The sequence below is a fragment of the Bos javanicus genome, chromosome 14 (assembly GCF_032452875.1).
Source record: "Bos javanicus breed banteng chromosome 14, ARS-OSU_banteng_1.0, whole genome shotgun sequence".
Taxonomy (NCBI): domain Eukaryota; kingdom Metazoa; phylum Chordata; class Mammalia; order Artiodactyla; family Bovidae; genus Bos; species Bos javanicus.
Window position 1 is genome coordinate 2,880,815 of NC_083881.1, and position 16,474 is coordinate 2,897,288.

The following is a 16,474-nucleotide window of genomic DNA, read 5'->3' on the forward strand; positions in this document are numbered from 1 at the left end:
CAGGTAGCGGGGTAGGGGCGGGGGCGCTGAGAGCAAGCAAGTCGTCAGCCTGGGTGACTGGTGGGCGAGGCGCAGCCCCACCCACCGGGGAGCAAGGTGAGGAGGTGGGAGAATGAATGCCACGCCTGGCCCCTCTGCAGTCCTGTCCCCTCCCAGCTGTGTCTCCTGCCCCAGCCGTGGTGATGTTTCTAAAACTTGGCTCTGATCCTGTCCTTCTCTGACTCAGAGTCTGCTGGTGGCCACCAGTGGGTGACCGCCCGGGGCCCTCCATCCTTCCTGCCGTCCGGGCCTACCCCCCAGGTCAGCCCCCGATTGTGGCAGAGAGGACGGAGCCGGGGAGGCGTGCAGGGCTGGCCTAGCAGCTGCAGAGCGTTCCGGGGCAAGGGCACACTGAGCGCAGGAGCCTAGACTTGGGGTCAGCCGGATGAGGGCTGAGAGTCCCAGTTGTTGTGACCCACATAGCTGTTTACCGCTTTACGCTTTAACGTATTCATCTGTGAAGTAGCTACAATGTCCTCTGTAAAGGGCACTTTTCTGTTGGGTGGAATTGAGGATTAAGCATGTAACCTGTGAACAGTGGAGAGGGGGGAAGTACACCGTTAATCTCTCCAAGGGCTTTTCTCTCTATCAGCCGGGAGGCGGTGCTGCTGAGAGTCTGGACTGTGCACCTCAACCAGAATACCTGCAGGCCGCTCCCAACCTTTTTTTTTTTTTTCTAAACCATTATAGACCTGATACTCTAGTGAAATAAAAAGCAGTTACTAGAAAAAAGGAAAATTTTTTAAAGATACAGAAAGTTTTATTTTGAGCTCCAAAAGACCCAAAAATTACTATTTAGATTGCTGTAGAAATTTCCGAAGATGCTCGTCCTCTTGCTTCTGTCTCATAACGCCCTGGTACCAACAAGTCTTTTCTGACCCACCCTGGTCCTCGGTCTGTGCCGGGTGCAGAGCTGCCATGCCATTCCGGGGTCAGCTTGCATCCTGGTGGAGGAGTCACCTTCTTCTTTGAACACTTAACATTGCTTTGTCAGTAGTGATTCCCAGATTCTTTTCTAATAGATCAGAATCAGCAGCTGTTTATGGAAGCATCCAATTTTAGGCCCTACCTCGTTGTGTGAGGTGACTTTTTATCGAGCACTTTGGAGAGTCGCGCATCCCTCAGGTCCCTCCCCCTCTGTTGGCACACATTTGTCAGGGTGGCAGGCTCTTGCCTAGAGCACAGGGCCGCGACCTACAGTGGAATCTTGGTGGCATGTCCCCACCTCCTTCTCTGATGTCATGCAGCCTGTGCAGTTTCTGAGATGGCTCCACGGCGGTGGAAGCTGTCCTGCAAACTGGCAGGAGAGAGCCAGCAGCCTTGATCAGAGCCTCAGCGCGCTGGGCGGTCCTGCTTTCCTCTTGGGTGCTGCTTTCAAAGAGAAAAGCTTTGCTCCCTGTTTGTTTTGCTTGCTGTGTGCACGGTCATTCTCTAATGCAGGGCTGTGCTGAAGGCAGGGTTTTAACTTTAAAATGAGAACGTTTTGAGTATATAAAAGCTGCTTTGTGTTCTGAGAAAGGAAATGAATGTTGGAGCTGTTTTCCCCCTCGTGGCAGAGTCAGCTAGCGGGAGTGAAAGATAAGCATCAGGACGGGGTCACAGGGTCCCAGACAGGACTCTGCTCCCACCCAGGACACAGCCCTCCGTGTTTCCTCCATGGTCCAGGTCTGAAGACAGGGTGGTGCACGGGGAGAGGACTTCAAGTTGGAAGCCTTCCTTCAGCACATATTTGCTAAACATCTCATATGTGCCCATTTCTGTGCCAGTTCGTTCAGTTGTGTCCAACTCTTGCATCCCCATGGACTGCAGCACACCAGGCTTCCCTGTCCATCACCAACTCCCAGAGCTTGCTCAGACTGATGTCCATCAAGTCGGTGATGCCATCCAACCATCTCATGCTCTGTTGTCCCCTTCTCCTCCTGCCCTCAATCTTTCCCAGCATCAGGGTCTTTTCCAAGGAGTCACTTCTTCACATCAGGTGGCTAAAGTATTGGGGTTTCAGCTTCAACATCAGTCCTTCCAATGAATATTCAGGACTGATTTCCTTTAAGATTGACTGGTTGAATCTCTTTGCAGTCCAAGGGACTCTCAAAAGCATCAATTCGTCAGTGCTCAGGTTTCATTGTAGTTCAACTCTCACATCCATACATGACTACTGGAAAAACCATTTCTGTGCCAGACACTTACTTAGTCCTTGTAATAATCATACTGGTGAACTGGATCAGGAGAAGTGAAGCCCCTTGTCCATGGCAGCTTAGCACCTGTGTGGTGAGAAGAAGCAGGCGTTGTGCCACGTAGGGAAGGGGTGGGGGAGTCCCAACAGGTGGCACTTCGCTTGTTGACTGGCCGCGGGTTTTCAGTGAAGTCCAGCGGTGCTGGGGCACAGGGCCTCATGGACAGAGGCAGGCGCGGGACAGAGATGCAACCTGGTGGCTGACACATTCTGCTTTTCGCATGTTCAAACCCTGTGGCTCAGTAACTCAGCTGTCAGAAACATGTGCCCAGGAAGTGCTCAGGAATTTAGTCAAAGGTTTGTACACAGAGCTGTTCACCCAGAGCCTGTTCATGCACGTGAAATTTTGAAAACGGCCCAAATGTTCAGCAAACAGCAGGTGAGCCGTTTTATTGTGCTTCACACATACGTGGCAGTCTCAGTGCTTTGCCAGCACTACCTCGCTTAATCTTGACGAGGATTGGGGTGGTATGCAGCGAGTGGTGTCACCTACTACCCGTGTTACAGATGAAGAGGTTGAGGCCCAGGTCTCACAGCTCGAGAGCGCAGGGGCCTGACCCAAGTCCCACACCCTACATAAATACATTGCTCTGCTTTGGTGGCATTTTCTACTCTGAGGACAGTGGAGCTTGAGTACTTTTTTTCCTTTGAGAGTGAATTTGTACATCAGATGGCTAGTGCCAGCACCCAGGCTGCTTCCACCTTGTTCTGTGTGTGACAACATTCACACTCTGGAATACTGTGCAACATTTCCCATGTTTGCCAGTTTCCGCTGTGTGATGTCATATGAAGGCTACGAAATTATATGACATGGTTTCACTTTTGAAAACACATCTAAGTAAAGCGAGAGACCAAGCTCATCTCTCTGTCACCACCTCTAACAGGCGCCTGTGGCTAGTGTCCTCAGCACCTGGCCCTCATCAGGACGTTCTTTCCTTTACAAGAGTCGTTTTTCCTGTGTCATCTCTGCCAAATACAGGGTTTCTGAAAGAGACGGTGCACTGACGGAGACCAAGAAATGAGTGGTCAGCCTGGAGAGGGCAAGGGGAACGTACCTTGAGATGGGCTTCGGCCAGTGTGCCTGGCACAGAGGGGCAGGTGTCGGCGTGTCTGCCTGTGGGCTGCTTGAAACCCGCACCGTGGTGGGGCAGGCTGGGGCCACTCCGTGGCGTTGTTTCCGTGAGGAGGAAACCCGCCAGGCCCCACACCCTCACAGCGTGTGGCCTACTTTGTTTAGTCTTCTGTTAGTGACATTCACCCACTCTTACTAAGTCGAGATTCCTCTGTCTGGTTTCGAATTCTGGGTGCACCATGCGGTGGGGGGTACCCGTCACCGGACCATTTGCTGGTTTGGCAAGACAGCCAAGTAGGAATAAGCCTCCACCTGCCGGGAAGACGTCATCGGTGCCTGCTCCCGGGGCAGGGGTTTCTCGGGAAAGAAAGCGTGCTGCTAGGAAGAGAGGTGAGACCCACATCTTCGTGTGTCACGTGGGGCGGGGCGCAGGCCAGTTCTGTTAGCTGTGCACACGTGCAGAGAAGGGGGCTCTGCTGGGCCCGCTGACTTGCACTTGTCACCCATGGGCTTTGAGAGTCTTTCTGAAACTCTGGAACTTTCAACTCTTCAAGACGCTTAGTACAGAAGTACATCAGTGGTTTTCAAGCCGAAAATGAAACTGTGTGGTTTGCTCTTGTTTCTCCAGAAACCTGACGTGCGGCTCTCTCGAGGCAGCATCGACAGGGAGGACGGAGGTCCTCAGGGCCTGGTAAGCAGCTGCCTGCATCCTTGTCAGGACTGGGACCTCTTTGTGTCTTGGGGTGTCCACGCTTTTTAGTATTTGTCATACAGAACACAGTGACTCGTTCCGTAACTGAAACCGGCATTCCAGCCAAGGTTATTAAAACATACAGTACACAGAATTTCTCCCCATCACTAACACAGTCTTTTCAGTAGTAAGCTGAAATACTGAAATACGTGCACACGTTAACTGTTACTACAAGTTGTCATCTGGCCAAATTTGTATACTCTTATTTTGTGTTTTATAAAAGTTTCCACAGTCAGAGAAAATTTGTTCAATCAGGAAATTTTTCTCCTGGATGTTGTAGGAGAAAATGCCTGAAATTCTCTTTGAAGACCTAGCTTCTTATTATTCTAAATACATTTAAAGCCTGCTAGAAATATTCCCTGTTCTTTAGGGGAGAGTAGTTAAAATTATTTTATTAGGATTTCCATCAATGGATATCTGGTTAAAATAAATTAAGAGAAAAATAATAATAAAAGAAAAAACTTAAATTCCCAGTAAAAAAGGGAAACTGCCACTTGCTGGGTAATGGAATTAAGGAGATAAATTTCCACCCTAATAAGGCTTTTGGGTATATATAAACCACTTCATTTCTAGACACATGCCTGCCTACATACATACACACATGTGTGCATACATATGTAAAAACATACATACATGAGACCAGGTTGTCAGCCAGCTGGAGAATGCATAGTTTTCCCTAGTCTGTGCTATAAAATCCAGCTCCCCTAAGACCTGGCCCCTGGAAGATGTGGCCAGTCACCAGCATGTGAGGGTTTGGCCTTTCCCATCACACACACGTGTGCACACGCACACACACACACTGGGCTCTACAGAGTGTTTGGTGTTCACACACACACACACACACACACACACACACAGTGGGCTCTACGGACAGAATGTTGGGGTTCTTTAGTCCACATGTGCAAAATCACACAGTCCCCCATTTAACATCTCCACACACAGGGCTCCTTCCTTATGTTGAAAAGATGACACACATCTGAAAGCATTTTTCTCTAAGATCAGAAACACGACGAGGATGCTTACTTTCCTCACGTTTATTCAACATAGTATTGGAAGTCCTAGCCACAGCAACCAGACAGGAAAAAGCAATAAAAGGAATTCAGGTCAGTAAAACTGTCACTGTTTGCAGATGACATGATACTATACACAGAAAATCCTAAAAATGCCACCAGAAAGCTATTAGAACTCATCAATGAATTCAGTAGAGTTACAGGATACAAAATTAACATAGAGAAATCTGTTGCATTTCTATACACTAAGAATGAACTATCTGAAAGAAAAATTAGGGAAATAATCCCATTTACCACCACATCAAAAAGAATAAGATACCTAGGGATAAACTTAACGTAAGGAGACAAAAGACGTGTACTTTGAACACTAGGATGCTGATGGAAGAAACTGAAGACAATACAAATGGCTGAAAAGACCCGCTGTGGGTTTGGACTGGAAGAAGTGATGCGGCTAAAATGACCAGTGCAGCCCCTGTCAAGACACTAATGGTGTTGTTAGCAGACCCAGGACAGATACATTTAAAACATGTATGGAAACACAAATGACCCTGAGTAGCCAAAACAGCCTTGGGGAAGAACAGAGCTGAAGGAAGCACCCTTCTTGGCTTCAGACTATACTGCAAAGCTGCAGTAATCAAAACAGTAAGGTCCTGGCACAAAGACAGACACGTAGGTCAGTGGAATAGAACAGAGTACCCTGAAATAAAGCCCCATACTGTGATCAGGTCGTCTTCAAAACAGGGAGTGTTCAGTGACCTGGCGGGAGCTGCTGCGGTCCTGGGTGAGGAGCAGTTGTGGCTCTGTGTGCTGTCTCCTGATCCTTGTGTTTTAAAGAAGTGGGTCTCTGCTCAGTAAAAAGGAAAGCACCTTAAAATACTTGTATTGTAGCCAGTTTATTGTTTTAGAGTAACCAAGGCAAGTCTCTCTTCAAAAGTAGGGTAGGGTTCTGAACATACTTCTTTTCATTCAGTCAGCCTAGGATAGGTGGCTCTGATCGCAGCTGTAGGCACGGCGGTCTAGACGAGGGCTGGTTGTCTGTGCGCCTGCCTGGGGTGGTCTGGCTTCCTGGCTTGGCCTCTGGCTAGTGCAGAGCAGAGGGCGTGTCACCCCAGTTCCTTCAGGCGATAGTGACAACATAGATGTCCCAGTGCTGTGAAACCTCTTCTCGTTGCTGTCCCCAATAGCTCCCCTTCTTGTGATGGGGTGGGGCGCGGGGGGCCGTGCATCCAGACGCAGACACAGATTTCACACTCCTGTAGGCCAACTGGAGACGTCTGTGGACATAATTTCTTTAAAGAAATGCTGAAATTGTGACCACCTTGACCCCACACCCCCTGGATGTTAGGTGCAACCGTCTCGTTAGCCTTTGAACCCAGTGTTTAGCTCAGGCGTCCTGGACGGGGCGGCTATTGCCTTGTGGCGCAGCACCCTACTGCACTGACCCCGTGTCTTTTTTCCCCACAGACTGGAAACCAGCACATATATCAGCCTGTGGGCAAACCAGGTAAGTTAAGAAATGGATTGCGCATCACACAGTTTGTGTAATTTGAAGGGAGTGTAGTTTCTTAGCTTTGGAATGCCTCGTGATGTGTTCATGCTTCTCCCGCTGCAGACCACAGCATGTGTGATGTTTACCAAATTCAGCCCACGCCTGAAGTACTGGAAAACAGGAGTTACAGCTCTAATGCGCCAGAAACACCCCACCCCCACCCCTGCAGGGGGCCCTCTCTCAGACTAGCGCCTGTTGTAATAACTCCGTTTATTTGGGAGTCGTTTCCATCCTTTCCATTAACGGACGTTACTCAATGGGGCTCATTCCTTTACCAGATCCTGCAGCACCACCAAAGAAGCCGCCGCGTCCCGGAGCCCCCGGGCACCTGGGCAGCCTGGCCAGCCTCGGCAGCCCTGGGGACAGTTACAACGAGGGCGTCAAGGTGAGCAGCTTTCATCCCAGGTGCCGACCCTGCAGTGATGTGCGGTGGGGTGGGGGGCTCCTCCATCAGCTCCAGACCCCGCTCGGAGTCAGGACCAGCCTCACTGGGAACTCTTTTTCTGTGTTCTCTCACGTGATAGTCCAGGGCCTCAGTCAGACCCTATCTCAAGAGTGTTTTCTTATCAGACAGGATGTTTCTTTGAGGTAAAGTGCTAGGATACCTTCTGATGGTACAGAGGAGTTGAGCCAGACACCTGGGGGACGCGAGACCTTGAGCAGGCACAGTGTCTCCAAGTCCGTCCACGTGGCTTGGGGCGGCGGGGGAGTGGGGTGTGGGTTTCGATCCTTCCCCGACCGGAACCACAACTGTGTATGCCCAGCAGCGTGTGCTGCTTCTGCAGCTGCCTGCTGTGTGCCCACTCAAGCAGAGGGGCACCTCCACTCCCCATTAGGTCAGTTATCTCTCAGAATATATCTCTAAAATCAAGGTGGTGTGTTGACTGGTATTTTTTCCTTCTTCATGGTGCCTAGAAAAAGGTACATATTAGAACCCAGTAGCTGTGATCAATCCTGATAAGCTGTGTTTCATTGACAACCACCATTTATTGAGTGCCAACTGCTGTGGCAGAACTTGTCCTGTGTAGTTTAAAGCTCACATCAGCCTCACGGGATCGGTGGTCTTACTGTTTTTCTCAGCTTTCACGTGAGACACCCTGGTTCCCAGAGGTTAAAGGGCATTTCAAAGGTACAGCCTCCCTATAGCTGACCCAGCATTTAGCTGCAGACCTGACTTTCCATCCACATGCTGTGTGCTGCCTCTCCAGGTTTACACCAGAAGCCAAGGGGCTGATTTCCTCATAGAGGCAGGAGAGTCAGAGAGGTTGTCCAGGCAGAGAAAACGTCATGTCCAGGCGCGCATCTGCCTGCAGCCTAGAGGCTGCTCTCTCGGACCACCCTGGCCCCTGCAGGGGCAGTGTGGAGGTTAGCATGGGCCCAGAGGCACCCCTGTCCAAGGACAGGTCACCAGCTCCCAGAAACCAGAGTGCTGGTCCTGGGGACGGCCCGGGGCTTGGCTTCCCCAGCTGCCAGGCCTCCGGGCCCATAACTCCGCTAGCAGCACAGAGGAACAGAAAAGGACAAACCCTTTCCTGATGTGGTTTATTTACATAAATTTTAAAAACGAAGAGAGAAATTGGGTTAGGGAAATTTTTTCATTCTCATAAGCAAAAGAAGAAAATTTCAAAATGGCCTGTATTGCAGTGAAAAACCAACTTTAAAAGTAGATCAGACACCAGCTTAGACCTCTGACCTGTGTTCATTTTTAACATGTGGACTAACATTATGAATAAATATAATGGGGAAACAACCTTGTTACAGGGTATATATAGGATACTGAACAAGTAGAAGTCTTTGTGGAAAGAGTGTGCTTACTTAAAATACACTCTGATTGATAAGTGTGAAGTATTTATCTCTATTATCAAATCCAGTGTGAAAGAAGCTCTCTCTTTAATACAGAAATGCTTACCTTTACCTGGTATAACTGGTATTCATCCAAATAATAGCCAGAAACCAGTCTCAGTTTCTGCTTGGTGGCTTTACATTTCGGCTCTGAATTACCAAAGTCTTCCAGGATGACCCCTCCCACCGCGAGTGGTTGGATTACCTGTGTCTCTGTGGGTTGGTGGTGTGTCCTAACCTTCTTCCAGGGGCCTCCAAGTGGTCAAGCTCAAGAAAATAGGAGGCCAGTGTCAGCTGTCTGCAAAGCAAGCTGGTGCTGTGGGAGGGTCCCCGGGAGTGGCCCCTGGCAGTGTGATGACAGTGCTGCCCTCACAAGAGCTGGGCAAAGGATGAACACAAAGGAACGAGCTTTGAACAGAGTAGGACGGACCGCCCTCTCCTCCAGGAGTCCAGTCGTGGTTCTTTGTCGGAGCCCCGGCTGCCACACCTGAGGAAGCCCCCCTCTCCATCCTGATTGATGCCCTTTGAGCCGGCTCTCCCGCCACATTCAGCATCTCAGTGCCAACGCTTCTGCTCTCGGAAGTGATGCTGTTACTAACAACTTCCCCCTTTCCCGCGCACACAGCGTGGAGGATTGGACCTCAGAATTTAGGATTCTGCTGAATTTCTATACCAAAGGGTATAGAATTCAGACAGTTCTAAAGAAAAGTCAAGAAATCCATATTTCTCTCAGTTAACTTTGTCGGTCATATTACAGTAGAATAGCTCTAAAGCTATAGAGAAAAGAAAACATTAAATAAAATTTCTAGACTTAAAATAAAGGAAGAACCCAGCCATAAGAACTGGTTCAAATGAGGGGTATTTTTTGTTCGTTTGTTTTTAAATGAAGCTCCTGGTATCTTTAAATACAGCCCCCAGTCGGGCATCTCTGTCACAGCGGGACGGCTGGGTCGAAGCCTGTTTCCGAGGATGTCGGGTGTCAGGGGCGCTCAGGGACTGAGGGTGTGCCGTTCCTCCTGAACCTCAGGAGTCCAGCGGGCAGTGTTGTGTGAACACAGCATAGATACGCCTCTTTCTTTATAGAAGACCCCCAATTCTGTGGATCCTTGCACGGCTGCCGGATTGTCACGCTCGGGCTTTGCATGTTGTTTTCCTCATTTATTCATGAAAGCAAGCATGGTGCATGGCAGGCCCCTACTGAGTACGCGGGTGCCCTGAACAGACCGCCCGGCGGCTGCGCTTGGCTGGCCCACGAGCCAAGCAACAGGCGGAAACCTGCTCCTCTTGTTCTGCTCGTGTGTTTTTACGGGGGTTTTGTCTGCTGCCTTTATTAATACTGTTTTTCTTTTTTCCCTCTCTCTGACAAATTCCTTTAACTTGTCCTCACCTTCCGTTCGACAATAGCCATGGAGGGTAAGCACATGGTGTCTGCGTGTCTGTCCAGCTCTCCGTCACACCCTGCTCTGCATGCTCATCTGGACCAGGAGGCGGGAAGCCCGGGGAGGACGCGTTCGCTTGGTTTGCCCCCAAAGCAGCACGTGTGTTTGCCGCAGAGTGACCACGAGCATCTGTGCAGTGGTGGAGCACTCCTTCGCTTTCTGTCCCGGGGTCAGAGATGGCTGAGTGCTGGCAGCAGGTCCACACGGGCGAGTGCTGCTGCTGCCCCTCGGTCTCGTCAGGATAGACGCGTGCTGTCCTTCCGTGCCTGGGCGGCCGGTTTGACTTTTAACGCACTGGCGGTTCCTCCGGGGCCTCAGCGCAGCCTTCAGGGCTCGGGTTGTCTTGGGTAGCACTTGCTGAAGCCTGTGTGCCCATGCCCTGTGGTGGGCACCTTCACATGTGCTCCTTCGTTTCACCCCCATCTCGACTGTGGGTGAGGGAACAGGGGCCCCCCACAAAGCAACACCCGCACAGCTCCCGCTGCAGCAGCGCTCAGCACACAGAGGTTGTCCGTTTAAAGGAGACTTGCACTTGTCCACATGTGATAACCATAAGTCCTCAGAGAGGCGTGGGGTTCCCGGGTTCTTCCTCTTCTGGTGAATGATTTTGGGGGTTCAGGGTAGTGAATCACCTCTCTGAATGAACTGGGGCTTTGAGTACAATGCGTGCGATTCCCTCTCATTTCCTTTAACTGAGCTCAAAGTTAGAAAAAGTTGTGCCTTAGTCATTTGTCACTTGGATGAACTGCTTTCCATCATCCTCAGACTGAAGTGTGTCCCCTAAGACAAGATCCCTTAAGTGATCTGCTCTGATCTCTCTTAAAGACCCTTCCTAGCCGCATTGCGGTGATACGTTGCCATCTGCTGGACGAGGGAAAGATAACTGGCTTCTGTATTGGCAGCTTCAGCCCCAGGAGATCAGCCCCCCTCCCACGGCCAACCTGGACCGGTCCAACGACAGGGTGTATGAGAACGTGACAGGCCTGGTGAGAGCGGTCATCGAGATGTCCAGCAAGATTCAGCCTGCCCCGCCGGAGGAGTATGTCCCCATGGTGAAGGTGAGCTAAGCCCCGTCACGCGCACGGCTGCGGTCCCTGCGGCCCTCAGGCCAATCCATCCCGCCGCTTCAGAAGGCCCGTGCCGCGCGGTGACCACTGCTGTTCCCGACCTCGGTCCCGGAGCATCCTGTGCAGAGGAGTCATCAACAGCGGCTGCTGGTTCAGGGGGTCTCGGGTGAGAACAGCGGCAGGAGAACGCCGACAGTCTGGTGCCGCCATGGCAGGGCAGGTGGTTACGTTTTAAAGGGCCAGACAGGTAATCCGGGGAGACCCTGCTTTCAGCTCTGTAGGGCGTTCACCTAGAAGTGGAATTGCTGGATTGTGTGGTCATTCTGTTCCCGATTTATCTTTTTTGGAGAAATGTCTGTTCAAGTCCTTTGTTCATTTTTTAACAGGATTATTCCTTTTTCTGTAGAGTTCCAGGATTGAACAACCTTTTTAGTGTACCAGTGAGCCATCTCTGGAACAGCTGTTTTTAAACCCCAGTGTGGAATAGCTGCTCGGAAGTCGTGCTATTTTGTGGGCAGCCCAGTTAATCCATTCTGGCTGAGTTTGTAGCCTACTCCCATAGCAACTGTAGCCAGCGTTCTTAAGGGTTAACTTGCAGGAACCACAGGCATTTTTTTTTCCCTAAATACTAATAAACTCAACTGTATACAAAAGCAGCCAGGATTTGGTACATAATAAAGCTTTTTAGGGTGATTTTATAGAAGCTGCATCTTACGCTGTGTGATACTTCTTGTCGGTTGATCGAGCGGTAATAAGCAGCCTGTCCTCACTGGTCTCACCATGCTGCGGGCATAACCTAGCACCTGAGTCCTTCCGTAGTTGACCCCGTGGCGTCATACCACCTTTGATTATACTTGATCCCTTTAAACCCTGAGTGGCCAGGGGAGGGCTGTTGTGCCCCGTGTGCACAGTGGACGAAGCCCCGGGGTCAGCGAGGCCCCCACAGCTGGTGCCACCTGGCATTTGCTCCCACGTGTAGCAGCAGCCACAGCGTTCCCGGCTGGCCCCTGAGGCTGCGGAAAGCACCGGGGAGGGAAGAGAGTCTCTCTGCACACGCGGCCCGCTTTCCCTGCCTGAGCCCCTGTTCCCCGGACAGGACAGCAGTGGGTGTCCAGAGATCTGAATCTGCCTCATAACGAGATCAGGCTCAGGACTGTGGAAAAGAAATACAGAAATTTCCCCCAAAGTATTGAAAAGGAAATGAAAGTCCTGTCGCTGGAAGGAGACACCGTCACGGCTGGCGTGGAGCTGCCTGGTGTGCATCCTAACGCTGGTGTGGTCTCCTGTCTGTTAGGAAGTCGGCCTGGCCCTGAGGACGCTGTTGGCCACGGTGGATGAGACCATTCCTGTTCTGCCCGCCAGCACCCACCGAGAGGTAGGGCCTCATCCAGGGGGCAGCGTGTGGGCCCTGGGGGGCTGTGGTGACTGCTCTGCAGGGCGTGACCTTCTGGCCAGCGCCCCAGTCAGGGACTCTGAGGACCACCCGTCCATCCTGGGGGCCGCGATGGGTGACTGGCGCCCACGCCCTGAAGAACGGGCCATCCTGAGGGCGGGTAGGAGCAGGGGTGCAGGACTGCGGGCCCCGTGGAGTCCTCGGGAGCACAGACGGAGCAGCGGGCTGGGCGGAGTTTCCTCGAGTTCCTCTGTGAGCGGTCCTGGATTCCCACTGAAAGCCGCGATATAAAACCTGTGACCAGTAAATAAGTAGCGTCTGGGGACCCGCACCTGGCCCTGCTCACTTCCCATGCCTCGCCGGCCCTGTCTCCTGTGTCCACTTTTCTGCTTTCTGTCTGGGGGCCCATGGTCTGTCCTTCAGCCCAGCAGGCCTTGTTTTTGTTTTGTTAGTTTTTTTCTTTACTTTTTATTTTGAAATGATTTCAGACTTACAGAAAGTTTCCAGAACAGCACCAGGAGTTTTCAGGTCCCCCCGCCCCAGTCTCCCCGTTGGGCCACGTTTGCAGTCTCTGTGTGTCTGCTCGCTGGCGTCTGCCTCTCTGGGGCCCCCTGGGAGGGGCTGTGTCGCCCCCCTGCTTGTGGTGTTTCCGCTCGCCTTTCCTGACGGCGGGGCTGTTCTCTTACTCGGTACGGTTGCCACGACTGGGGTTTCACACCTACTGCCAGGCTCGCGTTCTGGCTCCTCCCTCTGGTGGGCGACAGCCCAGGGCTCGCGGGGCCCCTGACCCCAACGTGTCTGTGTGCTTCTCCTGGGCCAGCTGCTCAGGCACTCGCTGTCCCCCATGACGGGACCAGGCCTCAGGGCTGGGGGTCCCCCCTCCCCCCTGCATCCCCTCGGGAGGCCATGTCCCAGGCAGGTGTCAGGACGTGCGGGGCAGCTGGGCACAGCTCCTGCGCGGGTCTTCTGTACGTGACATCGATTCCCTTGCACGACACCACTTAATATCATTTTGGAAAATGGTTCTGACCGGTTGTCACCGTGTAGATTTATGTTTCTCTCCAGTTAGATTAGCTCTTTTGTCTGCTTTATTAGAACTTTAATTGGTTTTCTACAGTGAGCAAGAATTCTGCATCAGAATGAGGAAACTCCAGGTACCAGAAGTGAGGAAACAGTAGCCTGCCAGGCTCCTCTGTCCCTGGGATTCTCTAGGCAAGGATATTGGACTGGATGGCCATTCCCTTCTCCCGGGGATCTTCCCCACCCAGGGATCGAACCCGGGTCTCCTGCATTGCAGGCAGATTCTTTACCGCCTGAGCGCCTGGGGAGGCCCCACATGACCAGGTCTGACCGCAGCCGTAGCTGCCAGGCCTGCCACGGCCCCGCCCTGTCGCTGGCTCTCCTGTGCACAGCTCCCTGCCTCCTGCTCTCCTGCTTCCTCTCCCGCCTTCCCACCCGTCTGCCTGGCCGGGTCCCTCTGGACCCAGTGTTAGCATTTATCTACTTCTCCTGCCGGGGATCCTGGAGGCCACCCCCCGTCCCCTGCCCCCAGTCCTGACTCCCCGGTGAGACCCCTGGATTTCAGAACTTCCCTGCTTTCAACCTTGCTTGCCCCCCACCCCCACAGCTCTTCTCTGCTGCCTTGAGTGTGACCACCCCAAGCTGCCCGCCAGTGTGAGTTCACAGACACCTTTTCTCCACGGCAATTCTCCCGACACCTACAGGTCCCGATGTTTCAGAGCCGCCCCTCTGCTGTCGGTGGGCGCCCCCCGAGCCCTGGGCACCGGCTCTCTGCGGGAGTCTGCCCCTACCGCACGTTCTTCCTGCGGCGTCAGTGGGACCAGTGTGCACCCTCCACCCTGCCCAGCATGAACCACACATGCACGTGCACACACACGCACGCACACGCGCACAGACAGCCTGCTGTCCCATCTCGGGTCAGGCCTTGCTTCTCCTCCTCATGGCCTCGCCCCTCTTCCCTGAGGAGCCACAGCTTCTCTCAGCTGCTTACGCTGCCTCCGAGCTCTCCCCACCTCGGTTCAGTCCCTTCACGCACCAGCGCCCCTTCTGGGTTACGGCATTCCCCCTCCTGAAACCCCTTGGGCCTCCCCCTGCTGCGTTGCGCAGGAGCACGGTGAGTGGGGGGCCGTGAGCCCTTCACGGTGGAAGCCAGCAAGCGGGTGCAGTCCCGGCCGGCTGAGGGGCGCGCCCCCCGAGGCGTCTCTGTTGCTCTTCAGAGCTGGGACCTGCTCTTCTCCGGGTCCGTCTCTGTGGGGTGGTTTCTCTCATCGTCCCTGTGTCCACAGCTCCGGGGGCCTTGTACACAGGAAGTGCTCGCTGACTGTTTAAAGAGCAGGTGGATAGATCACTGCGACCCCCACTTCGCCCTCTGATCTGTTCGGAAGGGTCTGGAGTTGACATCCAAGTGGGGCGGGCCTCCTGACACCCTTGAACCACCTCCCGGGGAGCAGAGGAAAGTCCCGCGGCAGGTGCAGTAGAGGCATGCAGGCCTGGCGGCGGAGACCCGGTTCTGTCTCGTTTCCAGGGAAGAAGGAGTCTCTTTCTTAGGAGGCACCTAAGAAGAGCTCCTGAGACCCCTGAGCAGTGGCCACAGGCAGCTCTCCTGACCCTCTTGTCCTTGCAGATCGAGATGGCCCAGAAGCTGCTGAACTCCGACCTGGGGGAGCTCATCAACAAGATGAAACTGGCCCAGCAGTACGTCATGACCAGCCTGCAGCAGGAGTACAAGAAGCAGATGCTGACGGCCGCGCACGCGCTGGCCGTGGACGCCAAGAACCTGCTCGACGTCATCGACCAGGCCAGACTGAAGGCCCTGGGGCAGCCGAGGCCGCACTGAGCACGACCCGCCCTTGCCCCACCCGCCACGAGGCCACCCGGCCGGTGCAGGCACACCCAGCGCCAACGTTTTGACTGACGGCTGCTTGGAAATCTCACATAAGTTAAACTGCGTTTTGATTTGGGTTGTTGTTGTTTCAGCTCTTTAATCATGGTGTTCAGAAAAGTCCGGGATCCACAGTGCAGCATTTTTCTGAGAGTAAAAGTTGTATGTGAGAAGCTCTTAAAGAACGATGAAGGATAGGCTGTGCTCACGTCAGGATACGCTTTCGTGGAAATGGCCGAGGCGGTGACACGCTGATTCCTGAACTGGCCAGACCTCGCTTTGGAAGAAGAGGAGGAAGCGGAGGGTTCCAGGAACCACGGGGCTGAGAAGCCCTTTGCCAACCGCAGACTTGCTATCCAGACTGGAGTTTTGTCGTCAGAACGCTCTCCAGTTGCAATATGCTAATACCACTTTACAGAGGAAGGATATAAAAGCTATATTTTGAAGACTTGAGTCATTTCAGAAAAAAAAACTACCCTCTCCTCCTTCCTGCCTTTTACTTTCATGTGGGTGTGTGAAACATTTGGTTGGAAACTAGCTGTAGAACACACTAAAAACTTTTGTCTTTTTTCACCAGAATAATGTGCCAGTTTTTTGTAGCGATGTTATTTCTCTTGGAAGCAGAAATGCTTTGTACCAGAGCACCTCCAAACTGCATTGAGAAGAAGTTCTGGAACCATCCCTGTTTTCCATTTTTATATAATTTATAAAGAAAGATTAAAGCCATGTTGACTATTTTACAGCCACTGGAGTTAACTAACCCTTCATCATGTCTGTCTTCCCAGGAGAGAATCGGGTGAAACAGACTTGGTTTCCCTTTGATGTCCAGTTTTACCATCCATTCTGTTACATAATTTTTAAAAATACACCCTCCCTTTAGTTTGTTGGGGGATATAAATTATTCTCAGGAAGAATATAATGAACTGTACAGTTACTTTGACCTATTAAAAAGGTGTTGCCAGTAAAGTTCTTGGTGTAATATCCTTTCTTTTGGTTCTGTTCCTTCAGATCGTTTGAAATTTCTCAGATAACTTGTCAGATCAAGTAATATACAGGCAAGCTCCCAAAAATTATTCATTTCTTTTACTCTCTGTCCTCTTGACAAGTCAGGAACACCACTCAGAAGAATGGCCCAGCCTAAGTTAAGCTTTTCCTCCATCTTCATGGTGAAACGGGA

General features: G+C 52.1%; 1 protein-coding gene and 1 long non-coding RNA gene across 20 annotated transcripts in view; one reads left to right on the forward strand and one right to left on the reverse strand.

Annotated features, from left to right (window-relative positions):
• Window positions 1-16,263, forward strand: part of PTK2 (protein tyrosine kinase 2) — a 192,754-nt gene extending 176,491 nt beyond the window's left edge. For all 19 annotated transcript variants that reach the window (XM_061438488.1, XM_061438469.1, XM_061438476.1 and 16 more), the window contains 6 exons: window positions 3,973-4,035; window positions 6,570-6,609; window positions 6,933-7,039; window positions 10,838-10,993; window positions 12,297-12,377; window positions 15,040-16,263. In XM_061438488.1, coding sequence (XP_061294472.1) covers window positions 3,973-4,035; window positions 6,570-6,609; window positions 6,933-7,039; window positions 10,838-10,993; window positions 12,297-12,377; window positions 15,040-15,252 — 660 coding nt within the window. In that variant the 3' untranslated portion in view covers window positions 15,253-16,263. The remainder of the gene's footprint in view (window positions 1-3,972; window positions 4,036-6,569; window positions 6,610-6,932; window positions 7,040-10,837; window positions 10,994-12,296; window positions 12,378-15,039) is intronic.
• On the reverse strand, window positions 5,983-9,096 carry LOC133260290 (uncharacterized). Its single transcript, XR_009740719.1, has 3 exons — window positions 8,702-9,096; window positions 7,260-7,565; window positions 5,983-6,379 (listed from the first exon to the last, which is right to left on the reverse strand). It is a non-coding gene; the product is annotated as an uncharacterized LOC133260290 (long non-coding RNA).
• Window positions 16,264-16,474: the final 211 nt, after the last annotated feature.